General features: G+C 45.6%; 1 protein-coding gene across 6 annotated transcripts in view; it reads right to left on the bottom strand.

The window, feature by feature from the left end:
• Window positions 1-6,134: 6,134 nt before the first annotated feature.
• Ebf3 (EBF transcription factor 3) overlaps window positions 6,135-13,274 on the bottom strand; it is a 119,317-nt gene continuing 112,177 nt past the window's right edge. For 2 of the 6 annotated variants that reach the window (XM_028780225.1, XM_028780226.1), the window contains exons 13-16: window positions 12,782-12,959; window positions 11,506-11,694; window positions 10,906-11,103; window positions 6,135-8,843 (exon numbers count right to left, since the gene is read on the bottom strand). In XM_028780225.1, coding sequence (XP_028636058.1) covers window positions 8,812-8,843; window positions 10,906-11,103; window positions 11,506-11,694; window positions 12,782-12,959 — 597 coding nt within the window. In that variant the 3' untranslated portion in view covers window positions 6,135-8,811. The remainder of the gene's footprint in view (window positions 8,844-10,905; window positions 11,104-11,505; window positions 11,695-12,781; window positions 12,960-13,274) is intronic. The other 4 variants (XM_028780230.1, XM_028780231.1, XM_028780229.1 and 1 more) reach the window with 3 other exon arrangements.

Here is a 13,274-nt window from a genome sequence, read left to right as displayed (position 1 = left end):
AAAAAAAACAACTCAGGAGCCTTTTGCTAAAATTCTCTGTTCCTTGCACTCATAGGCAAAATAACTGCATTGAACCTTTACCATGTAGACTTGTCTACTCTGGACATGACATAGCAATAGAAAGGTTGGCAAATATGGTCACTGGCTTCTTTCTCTTAACATGTTCTATGATTCCTCTGTGTTGCGGCAAGTTTTAGCATGTGTTTCTTTTCATGGCTGAATACTATCTTATTGTGTCGATACAGCTGTTTATTGGCTGATGTGTGCATTGCAGTTGTGGGGGAGCTTTCAGGCAAGCATGCACTTTTCACGTCTCTTGGGTCTGGGCTGGAGCTAGAAATACTGGCTTAAATGGTTAGTTCTATGCTTTGCCGTGCAAGAAGCTGCTGGAACGTCTTCCAGGGTGGCTGCACTGTTCACAGTGAGTTCTGACTCACATCCCTATACCTTCTCCAGTACTGCCATTGCCTGACTGCCCGGCTGTAGCAGGTTCTGTTGTCTGTAAGTGGTGACTCTTTCTAGTTTGACTGGCATTTCTCTGCTGATGTTAACGTGAGCATCTTTCATATGCTTCTTGAGACTTTGCACATCTTCTCCCAGTTCAATCCTATTGGGCAACAGGCGTCTTCCGCAAGCAGCTTGCTATCTTGACTGATTTTCCTTTGTAGGATGCTTTGAAATGAGAAAGTAGGAAAGGGAGCTTCACTTTTCTTTCTTGTCCAAGATTGTCTTAACTGTTCCCTGTCTGGTGGGAGATTGGTATGGTGACTTTTAGGATCTGCCCATCCACTTCTTCAAAGAAACCATCTGTGATTGTAGAGGGGTTACATGGCGTCTGCAAGTGAACATGAGGGTTGCCATGGCTACAGTGCTAAAGACCCACCTGTGATTACAGGACACTTTGAATTCGTTTAGCTCTCCTTTAACTGTATTCAAGGCTAAAACATGAGGCTGGAGAGACAGCTTGCCAATCTGTCTGCTGTTGCAGAGGACCTGAGTCGGGTTCCAAGCACCTGCATGATGACTCAAAACCATCTGTAATTTTAGTCTCGGGGAATTCACTGCCCTCCAGAGGCACCAGGCACACACGTGGTAATAGACAAAACATAATAGACATGAAAAAATAAATAAACAGGTAGCTGATAGATAGATGGACAGATAGATGATAGATAGATCTAACAAAATAATATCAAACAACCAATAAAGAAAAGGCAGCACATTGAAAAAAAATGTCTCAAACACTTAGAGCCATCCACTCTAAGGATTTCTTTGTCTTGCCAGCAGGTCGTGAGAGCCACTGCACAGTTTGGGGTCTCACTTTTTCTGAGGCATTGCAGCCAGGGTGCACAAACTGGGGAGCCATCGGGAGGGAATGGGGTCTTCATTGGCTACCTAGGAAGAGTACTTTCACTTTGGACACCAAGAGAAACGTTCTCTAGGATACAACTTGCTCGTCCATTTTGTAGAAAATTTGGAAAATATAGACATTATAACTTTTTGGGCTTAGGGCTAAGATTAAATGAAAAATGAAGTTATAGTATATAAACGTTTTGCCTCTCATAGATAACAAAAGGGAATTTTAATGTAATTCTGAGAAGTATTTTTTAGTGTGTGGATGTGTTCTTCTGGCCTTCTCTAGAAATGTATAGACTAGATCATGTTACATTCAAGGTATCATATACTTACATAACTTATGCCATTAGTGTTTATCATTTTGTGCAATATACTTCAAAACATGATCTTAATAGCTTAATAGAATTCATCCCACTATATGACTCTATATTACTCATCCTGTTTTCAGCCATTTGGGTGCTTTCCAATTTTTAATAAATATGGCATTGGGAAAGGTTCGTGCACTTAGAGTCTTCTCCAGTCTCTGATTATTTCCTTGGAATTGATTCCTAGGAATGGAATTAATCAAAAGGCTATGAGTACTTGGGTCCCCGGACAACATCCAGTTGATGTTCAGAGAGATTGTAAGGGTTCCATTCTGAGACCTAGAGTGAACACCCATTCCTCCACCAGGAGCAGTGAACACCCATTTTGAAGAGAAGAGATTTTCCTGGTTTAATACTGAAAAAAATTCAGCTTATCATTTTAATGTGTTTGAGTTCTTCTAGACGTCTCTCTAGAAATTTACAGGTTGAAATTATGTTATGTTCAAAGTATTATCCACATACATAATTTTATGTCATTGGTATTTACTATTCCGTGAAACATAATTCAGGACATGATCTTTGTAACTTAATAGAACCTATAATGTTCTATTACATGACTGGATAAGACATTAATTACTGATCCTGTTTTCAGCTGTATTACATGGGATGCATGTAATATCTTTTAAGCGAGGTTGAACATAGTTTAAGCACTTTTTTTCTTTTTGCCTTACAAGAACTCTTATTGACAGCTACACTCCGAATGTGTAAACCTGCCCATTTAATAATGTATAGACATGTGGGTGTCTGAAGACTAGATGTCTGCCCCAGACACTCAGTGAAGTCCATATCCATGACGGCTAATAATGAACAAGGTTTCCTCTTTGCTCAGTCAGGCTTTGAATTGTTTCTACAATAATTCTTCCCTAATTTTATGTTTTTGTCCACTTTAAGCCCTTTCTGCTTCTTCTCAGGAAGGTTGGGAGGTGGGGTCCCTTTCTTTAAGTTTTCAGTAGCTTCTAAAGTAGCAGGTTTCCTTGTGGCATCCTCATACACACTGGTGTGGGGTTGGCTTCTGATCACCTGTCCTTCCCTTGTGAATTGATGGGGAAGTTGCCCTTTCACAAAGGTGGTCCATGAGTCCTACTGACTCACAAATGCTGGCTATGGATTAAAGATAAAACCTTTGGTTATGTCTTTTCTGTCTCTATGGGAAGCTGCACCTCCATTCAGGTCCTGTGCTCTGCCAGTGGCCATGTGTCAGTCAGAAAAGAACTTGTTCTTCACAAGAGGAGACCCATGTTTCTAGCCCAGCCTTTTCTGGTGCTCAGCCTTGTCTAGCTGCTCTGTCCAGCACACACCAGAAGGCAAGCCTAATGATGAGTGAGCTACAGTCATGACTCATGGTTCAAGACCCACCATCAGTTCAGCCTTGTGAGGGAGAGTGGTCTAATAGGGCAGAGAGACATCAAGGCCCCTTGACATCCTTTATTTCTTGTGCTTTCAACACAGTCAGCTCTGTTGGAACTCATTCTAACTCTACAACCAACCCCAATGGCTCCCACTTTTCTTTTTCATTCCATCACCTCGTAGCACTAATAGAAGCCGATCTGTACTGATCCTTTTCTGGTTGTGGCTTCCAGGCTAAACTCTGGCTGTCCAGTCCCCCTGGTGCAGTGTCAGTGGACCTGGACATCATCAACCTTCCGTACCTGCATCATGTAGCCAACTTTCTTCCCCCAAACCCCATATGCTGAAGATGCTACCAAAGCTCCAGGGAAGAAGAGCCTCCAGCCCAAGTATGGGGAGTGAGGATGTGTACCATTGATTGTGCCCTGTAGTAACTCTCTTAAACCTTCTGATGTGTGCTGGACAGAGCAGCTAGTTTCCTCTTAGAGTTTGATCAGATGGCCTGGATGCAATAGAAACCTCCATGATGGATGAATTGGTTGAGGTTCTTAGAAATCCCTTAGAAACCTTAGAAAGATTCCCTTCTCCTTCTCATTCAAATTCTTTCTCTGTTTAATTCTTAAGGATGTGGGAAACGTAATATAGTGAAAAAGGCAAAGGATTTGGAGGCCAAAGAGACTGCATTTGGCATACAGCCTTCCTCCCCAGTAAGTCACCTAACCTTGCTTTATCTGTTTTGTGGTGCTGGGAATCAAACCTAGAGCTTTGCACACCGGACATAGAGCTCAGGGCTCATACAGAGAGAGTACTCTAGAAGCACTGAGTGACCCACAAGGTGTTCTGTAAGCCACTGACCCACAGACCTCTATTGGTGGTTTGAAAAGGTAGGCCATCCATGGAACTTTACTGTCAAACCAGACTTAGGGGCCATTGAATCCTGCTAAAGATGGCCTCCCCTGCCTGCCCCAAGGTTATTTAGAGATGGTTCAGAACTGCTTGGTATCAGGTCCGGTTTGGGGTTTGATTTGTGGGGACTAGCAGAATCATGTACATGGGATTCACAGTCTCCGTCTGTTCCACTAAGGAACGCTCCTCCTCCCGTTTGTCCCCAGGGCATGGATAGGGTGTAGAGCCACTGAGGGTGGGAGCTGGTCCACCCTTACTCCCAGCCCACATCAGCAACTGGCTCCCTGTGAAACCTGCGGCTCTATGCTGGGACATGACAAATGACCAAAAAATCAATTTGTAATCTGATTGGAGGTTTTTGATTTCCTCTGATGAGTTTAAATTTCATTAAAAGCAACCTTATTCCAACATAAAAAGAATCCTTGAAGGGTAAAACAGGGGATTGTCTCACCCAGCATAAAGCATCTCAACTCTTTTGTGTGATTTATTCATGGCATTAATTGTGAGGGCCAGCCCTCGGTGTCTGCTGGCAGCTGTGTCCTTATCAGGGCCTGGGATCGGCCCAGGCGGGCTCAAAGCACAAGGACTCACATTCAAAACTCGCTCTTCGGCATATTGACACTTCAGTTATCAACAGCCCCTTTTATCTGTGGGGAGGGCGCTCCAAGCTCGTGGGGCCGGAATAAGCTAGGAATCAACGCCAGGCCTCTCTGAATTCTCCTAATTGTATGTATTCTCTGAGAAGATGATCATCGTGGCCTCTTGTCTTGATGAGAAATTGACATTTTCTGAGGACTTCTTTGGGTGCTCCGAACAGGGGAGATAAGACCTGGAGTTGTTTTAAAGCAGAGCGGCCTTTCTTTCCTTTCAGGGGCCTCTTTATTGCTCTCGTTGACCCACTTGATGAGTATGGATTTCATGAGGTCTTTTTCAGCATTTGAACTATAAAAGGTTCAGCACGACACCACCCCTTATAGACAAAAGATAACCTTGCCCTTTGAATATATTGATTCTTTATTAACTAGGCTGTTTAATGCAATGAAATGAGGCATTAGATTGAAGCCCATTTCAAGTGCTTTGAATAATCTTTAAAAGCCTGAAAGACCTTAGAGAGACCTGACAATACTCCGCATGCGTTTTTTTGAGAGGATTGGTTCTTGCTTCTGGTTTGAAACGAAAGCTTTTGAACTTCTTTCTGTCCAGGTCAACAGACCCTATCACACTAGCTCCAAAGACTAGAGCAGGGTTCCTGGGCTCTGAGGGATGAGGGAGGCTTTGAGCAACACACTCCTCGGCCCTGGTGACTTAGGAAGGCCTGAAGTGGGCTTTGTGCCATAGGAACCTTTTTCTTTACTGTCTCTTTAAGGCCAGCCAACAAAGGCTCAGCACTGACAGGAGGAGGGAAAGGTATTCACAAGTTTCTTTCTGTTTTGAATAATTGTTTCCTGTTTTGCTCAGCAGAACAAGTAATTAAGATGACATTTGTGAGTACTAATTTAGATCACACTTACTGAACGTGTGACGGAACTGCAAGCCAAAACATGCAAAGCTTGCCTGCCACTGAGGAGGAAATGGAACGTGCTGAGCTAAATAGAACGAGGTAAGGAAGACAGGCAAGGGCTGTGGAGATTAGAACCTGTGCTCATGGCTGACTTCACTGGAGCCCCATCCTTGACCTCCATCCAAGTGTAGCCACCAGTGGCCAGTGCAAGATACCTTAGTGCCCGTCACATAGAGCAATACCAGCATCCTGTCAACCCATGTGCCATTGTGTCTGCACATATCTCTCTGCCCCAATAGACCCCTCGCATCTGGTTCTTGCCAAAAGGCACATGTGGATGCAGAGAGTAGGGACAAGTGCATGTTGGGAGAGCCAGAGCAAGTATTATCCAGCCATCCAATTCGGAAGTTATTACCTAGCCTCCTCCAAACTCAGGACCATGTACAGGGCACCCCGGTGCTGCTGTGATCTAGGTGGTTGTGACAGAAACAGTTCAGGCCCAAGCGTGTGGGCACCAAGTCTTCTGGTGAAACCTGTGTTACCACAACCACTTCAGGGACTATGCTTCCTGAGGGTTGGCAATTCTAGAAGGTTCTTTGAAACCATTTAGATCTCGGTGAGCCCCAACTCTAGAGCCCAGGATGTGGAAATGAAACCCCCAATTCATTTGTCAGTCATTTTAATAGTCAAAACAGATAAAATTACCAAAAGTGAAATTCACAGACAAGAAATACTTTAATTAAATATTGTGTAAAATGAACATTTTATACAGTTAAATATCTGAAAAAATGTACAGATAAAACAATCTTATTGTAGGGTCTCTGACAGCAAAATCTACCATTTAGTGAAGCTCTCGGTTTTTGACACAATGAAGCAATGAGGGCGTTGACTAGATCTAAAACACAAACCAGGTGCGGGCAATGAGGACACTTGCTAATGTGCACGTGAGCTCTTTTTAGGTCAAACCCTTACTTACACAAAATAAATCGAGGCAATTTAGTTCCAAAGTGACTTCTCAGGCTGTTCATGTAGCTAAGCCCTGTCAGCAGCCACAAAGCCAGAGTGTGGCCCACTGACCCTTGGGGACATTCTGTTTCTCTTATTGAGTCCCTTGAATGAACACTTTCTAAGCTCTGTGTCGTCTCTTTGTGAAGATGTGTGTCTAGTTTTGAAAATCCCCTCCTTTTTGTTTGAAATGTGACTTCTGCTGCTGTTTGCAAAGCATGCACTGTCTGCAAGAGCAATGAGTGTGGAGGAAGAGTCCTGACTCTTGGTCTCACGGTGGGTTTGGCACTAAGAGGCAGAGTGTCTGAAGGAGGTCTTTCCAGTTAAAAAATTACAGACGGTGCTGTTGGATCTGACCTCAAAAAGGTCCTGTTTAAAATAAAAACGTACTAACCAGCAGTGTCCCCCGATACCTCTCTAACTCCAAGGTGAGCTTAAGAGGGCAGAAAGCAGCAGACAGACCCAGGAAGAAGTGACTGGCAGACTGGAGGTTTGTGCTTTTGGGATGTGTGTGTGTGTGTGTGTGTGTGTGTGTGTGTGTGTGTGTTCATCATCTATCTCCAGATATTAATAATTGTGGTATGAGCCTGTGATAAAATAGCACAGAAGTTCTTCAAAGAAGTCCACTTTTAAGGCATCAGAGAAGTTAATGTGGCAAACATTTGTAATTAAAATGTCGGAAGTAAATTTTATTTTAAACTTTAGGCCTCTGAATTTTTCCAGTAAACACAGTTCAGATATGTGGCAAAGTCATAGGTGGCAGCTAAAATGACTTTTTTTTTTTTTACATTCTACGAAAAAAATAAAAATTAAAAATAAAATAAGGACACAGCCCAGACGGTGTGGCCCCTTCACGGCCATTCCACATGCACAGAACCTACTAGAATTTGTCACGGCCGCTGACACCGTTTTCTTTTGACTATACAACGAACTTTCCTTTTCAAAAGTATTTGTTCAGATAACTTAAAATAATATAAAAATAAACAATGAATTTGACTTTTCCTCAACATAAAAAAAGGGGAGGGGGATGGAAAGTCTAAACAATAGCAAATGGTTTAGGTACAAATGAAATGTAAGGACATTGGTTCATTTCAACAGAACAGATCAAAGAGACAGTTCTTGGTGTCTGCTCTTTCCCTGTGCGATAACGCTGGGCAGGATCAAACACCAATACAGACGTGAAAAAAGAAGGCAGGGAAAGCAATGTACAAAATTTCAAAGATAAATACAATATTTATAATTGATATGTTACAAAATAAAGTCCCTTAGCAACTGCAAGTGTTCATGGGAAAGGAAGTGTCGCATGAAAGAGCATTTTATCCCCTATAAGACAAATAAGGAATAAAACTCGTTTTTCTAAATATTTTAAGTGGATCTGAAAAAAATTCAAGACAAGTGTATAAATATTTAGCTACAACTTTGGCAAAATCACAAAAGTCTACAATTTTATAACCACATACAAAACACATCGGGGAAGAAGGGTCTAGAAGTCAAAAGGACAATTTCAGGTACAAGAAACATAGACCTCACAGTAGCCTAAGAATGCAATAGGTTTACAGTGCGCGAAAGTTGAAAAAATGTTGCTGATCGCACTTGCTTTAACAGGAAGCTCTAGGTGGGAGAATATTGGAACCAACAGACAGTAGCATATTTTTTTTTCTCTGTCAGTGTGCTTGTTGAAGGCAAGAGATTCGATATCAAAGTTACAATTTCTAACTACAATAAGTTACAAAGTTTCATTTCATTAAGATGAAGTTAAGCAATGATAAACCCTCCCTCCCTCCCTGCCACCCCAAATTCACCTAGTCATATCCTCCTCTGTTCCAGTTAATGGCTCATACCTCCTTGGCCCCCTTTTTTTCACCACAAAAAAATATTTCACATTATAGAGATACACAACCATTGTGAATCTAAATATGAGTACAGAAAAATGTTTCGAGGCTTTCTTCCTCGGTGTGTATGGGCATCCAAACGGTGCATATTCACGAAGCTTCTCCCCACACAGATAGCACGCACTAGACAGCCAAGACGGAATCAGAAACTTTATACAAAATAGGCGTCGCTTTGTTTTCCTTAATCTTCAGGACTGAGAAATGTGAAGATATGAGAAAAGTTCAGTCAATAAAATGGAATTGTTCATGAAGGAGAGTGGGCTTGTTTGCGTGTTGATTCTTAACAGTTTAAATAAAATCTTTAAATGTCTTTTGTAGCATTCAACTGTTGCTGATTTTTAGTTTTGAAGATATTGTTTCCATCAGCATGTCTTAACACACTACACATGTCCCCTGAAGTCCGTCCTTGGATGCTGGGTGCTGTGAAGGTAAACAGAGTCCCTCACATGGGCGGGACTACCAGCCCAGACATAGCTGCAAAAGAGAAGAGACAGCAGTTAATGCGACCACCCCACGCGCACCCTCAAGTGGGCCCAGCTCACTCTTCCTGTGCTGGGATTCACAGGGAGGCCAGACTCTCTCAACTCTCTGCTATAGTCAGCTCTGCTGGTGGCAGTGGTGTGTTGGTAAGTCTACTTCTTAGGGTGAGGGCACAGTGGTTGCAGGAATCCCGCAGGCCTGTCTGGCGCTGCAGCCCTCTGTAAAGGCCTTCTCTGCTTCACATAAATGTCTCCACATTTTGTCAAAGCAAAGGGAAGCCTACTCTCTGGAAAGGCAGGAACCAGCCTGGCTGTACTTGAAGGCTTGCTTTTCCTAAGTGAAATGGAGACTTGACTCAGTTTCCCCCTCTGCCTTTGGGCCCAGGCTCTGACCTCCTACTAGCAGCTCTGTAGCGTAAGGGTGAGTCAGGCTCTCAGATCAAAGCCACACAGGGCCCAGCTGCTCCGGAATCTCGAGGCCATGGAGTGGTAGAGGCAGCACACCACCTCAGGGTGCTTGTTTTCTCTTCAGAGAAAAAGAGAAGCTTAGCACTGAAGCGCCAAGTGCAGCCAGCTCTGGAGTGAACTCCTGGTCCGAATGTAATTTAAAATCTTTTAACTCTGGTGTTGTTTAATTTTTGTCAGAATGACTGTTCTCATTAATTTATGTATAACATATTAATACATTTGTTCATGTAGTGATGTGAGCTTCAATTTCTCAGTCCATTAATTTCAACGATATTAATTTATCTCCGACTCACCGTTACAACTTTATGGTTTGGCAGGCCCCTGTGTACACACTGCTTGTGTGGTATCACCTAGTCGGCCTCGATGCTGGGGCATGTCCACAGACACCTCCCCTCACTGCCTGCCTGCTAAGCAGCGCTGGCCTGGTGCCCAAGGCCAGCTCTGAGGCCGGCTGGCGACACCTGGGGCCTGGGCTTCCCGTCAGAACTGACAGGTGTTTGTGAAGACAATGAGTTCAAATCATTGATACCTTTCCAGTTCCTTTTTTGAGCATTAGTTCATCAAAGTGGAATATACCACCGACTTCACAAAAGGGCCAGTTTGTCTTCTCCACGGTTGCGTCCTCGGCACCCAGCAGAGAGCCTGGCACATAGTAGGCACTCGGTAAATACTGGTTGAATGGGTTCATGTGTTTAAAGGAGAATGGGTTTGACTTTCACCCAGTGGAGCACATACCCAAAGTGGTGTCTGAAAGAGGCCAGGTGATGGCCACTTACTTCAAGTAAGTGTGGCCCCGTGCATCACAGGGAGTCACGTGTGAGCCCAAAGGCCTAGGGGCACCCGTCTGGCCTCACCACCACACTCATTGTAAGTCACATGCAGCGTGAGCTGCCCTCAGTGCTGGGAAGGGTACTTGGTGCCTGCTCCATATCGTTCCAGCTGTGGACAGCTGTGTCTAAGTGGTAGCTCTCATGCCCCTGGGTCAACCCTTCCCTGTCTGAACTGAGAGAGAGCACTTACTCCCACATACAGACAGCCTTGCCACCCACCAATAGTACACACAATGCCCTGGATGGGATGCTCAGTCCTTTCCAAGAGAGAACAAAGCCATGTAGACTTACTGTCCTGAAGGTAAGGTTGTTAATAGCGGCTCTGCCTCGTGGCAAAGGGGAGCAGGCACAGTCTGGGATGGGCTCCCAAGATGGCACAATGACCTGCCATCCGTTTCTGAGACTGTTTCTGCTGTCCCTTTAATAAGGAGGCTGAAAGCTTGGCACTAAGAACAGGGTCATGCCCCGCATGGAGAAGGGCCGGGCCTGGGGACTCTGCTGAGTGGGGCTCTGCTCGGGTTGTAGTCTCTTTTCCCCTCAAGTGAGGTTCCAGCCCTTGGGGCATGGAAGTACTGATTCAAGGTCAATGCATTGGAAGAATGGGCTGGACAAAACCTAGAGGCAGAATCATACTGCTCAAGGACCAGGCTGTGGGGCAGGAAGGAAGGTGCAGACCAGTGAAGCACATGCAATGCCACAGGCATGCAAGGGGTTTCGAAAGGGGCCATGGGCCTGAGCACCCACCCACACCGCCCTCACCTTGCAGTCCGTTCCCGTTGGCGCTGGTGCAGGAAGGAGGAGGTGAGGCTTGGGGCCGGACCACGGGCGCAAAAGCGCTCTTCTGTTTCACTGCGGAGATGACATTGGCAGGTGAGAATGAGAAAATGCCGTGTGTGCTGCTACAGTTTGAAGGGAGGGTGACCGAAGAGGCTGCCATGGTGGGGCTGGACGGCACTACTGCAACAAAGCAAACATGGTCAGCACGCGCGGGCCGTGGCACAGCACCACGGCGAGAGCTCTGAGGGCCTCGCCTCGCACGGGGAGGGGCCACAAAACAAGACACGACATGCTTCGGCTCGGCCACTCTGGATAACAGGCAAACGCTTTGGGGGCCGGGCTTTCTCTTCCAATTGAGCAGCCCCGTGTGGTTCAGATTTTATTTTGGTGGCCAATGAGATGGCGTTGTGGGGGAGGGCTGAATTAGGTCAATTTGTAGTTGTCGTTTGGACGCCCAGCCTCTGGGGCCACCCTTCCTTTTATCCAGTAGCTCACATCACAGAACATCCAAGCAATACACACACTCGACTTTGTAGTGAATATGAATCTGTGTGATGACGTGTGACAAAAACAGACACTTACTGCCGTAGGGAGAGTTAGCGGAGGAGCCATTAAGAAATCCAGGCGAGCCAGGGACCCCTAGATTGGCCATGGCGCCACTTCCATATCCATTCATGCTAGTGCTGACTGTGTTGTAATTGGACTGCTGGGGAGTACTGCTGGGGACGTAGCCTCGCGGGGACACGCTGCTTGTATTGCGACTGTAGCCGACTGTTAAAATTCCCCCCCCCCCCCGGCCAAAAATAACATTATTATCAGTGACAGACACTTGGGGGGGGTTTCCCCGAGAATCTATATCATATATCCAACATTTTAAATCGACTTTATGTTTCCTCTAGCCCTGGTGATTCTAGCCAGCTTGGATAATCTTATCACGACAACCCTACCACTAGTAAGACCTGTTCCATCTCTTGTTGGCTTCGACGGCCAGCCAAAGCATGCTTCGATCTAACCTTCAGCTGTTTCTACACACTGCTTTAGAAGCAATTATCAACAGCTTGGATTCCTGACCTGCTACCCCACTCTCTCTGAACTTTCAGCCTCAACAGACCTTCAAATGCCATGGCTGACAAAGAGAGCTTGTTTGTGGCCGTAACTTCCCTGGAAAGACTGTTTGGTTGGGGGGGGGGGTTCTTCATTCTCACAGTTTCTGTCTCTGTGAGCAGGGGTGGGGTGGGCGCCATAGCTTCTTGCCTGCTGCATAGTGTGGATAACTGGGAGCCAGCAGAATGGGGGGGGGGGCTCTGAGATGGCTGCCTGAGTCATTTTTATAGAGAATGTGAACTAAACTGGGCTCAAAGAACCTGCTCAAAGAACACCAAATTGTGACTTCAACAGCTCTGGTCACTGTTCTGTGGGATAAGGTACACCATGGGGGGAATGGATGGCTTTCTCCATGGATTCAGACCAGAAAGGGAACCCAAATACAACCCATGACACATCCAAGAAGGCTCCCCTGGCTTCCTGTATTACAGCTGCCCTTTGGCTCTGCCCATTCTTGTCAAAGAACACAGTCACTTACAAATAAGCTAAGGGACACTTCTAGCAATGCCAGGGAGCTGAGTGGCAGCCGATGGAGCTACTGTCACTAGGACTGGGTTCTCTGAGTGTTCTCTCCCCAGTACAGCTGGAAGATGTGCAGCAAGGTCTTCCCTGCAAGAAGGAACCAGCCATGCCTAAGGGCATGGAATGTGACCAGCACTCCCCAGCTTGGCTCCAGCACCTCCACCTGTAACTATGGCCACAACCCACCCTGGGGAGGGGGCCAGGGAAGGGTCCACCTGGCACAGTGGCCTACCTTGGTCATTGGCTTGTGAGGTCTCTGACACATTAACGGCTAGCTGGCTGCTGAAGGAGTTCACACCCATCATGCCAGTGTGTGCTGGAGTGTTGCCCAAGGTGGGGATCTGGTTGTGATTGCGGGGAACGCTGTACAACGCCTCAGCAATGTCAGCTGCTCTCTTCAGGATGATCTCCTACAGCGACAGGAATACATGTGTAAGCTTATGATATCATACAAGGCCAGTTTACGATGGCCACATCCCATGCACTATGGGCCTGTCCTCTTGATGGGACAAGCAATGATTACATGGCCCAGACTATGACAAAATCCTTAGGAAGATTGTCAAAGGATGCTTCTAAGTGGCTACATCTTGTCCTTAGACCTGTAGCCCTAAGCCCTAGGACAGGCAGAAGGCAGCAGACTCAGAATTAAAGAACTGGCTCCCTCCAGAAGAAATGAGCATCTCTTCCCTGGGGTATCACAACCTGTGAGAACAAACTACAGGGTG

The sequence above is a fragment of the Grammomys surdaster genome, unplaced genomic scaffold (genome assembly GCF_004785775.1).
Source record: "Grammomys surdaster isolate TR1022 unplaced genomic scaffold, NIH_TR_1.0 366, whole genome shotgun sequence".
Classification (NCBI taxonomy): domain Eukaryota; kingdom Metazoa; phylum Chordata; class Mammalia; order Rodentia; family Muridae; genus Grammomys; species Grammomys surdaster.
This window is presented reverse-complemented; position numbering and strand designations above follow the sequence as displayed.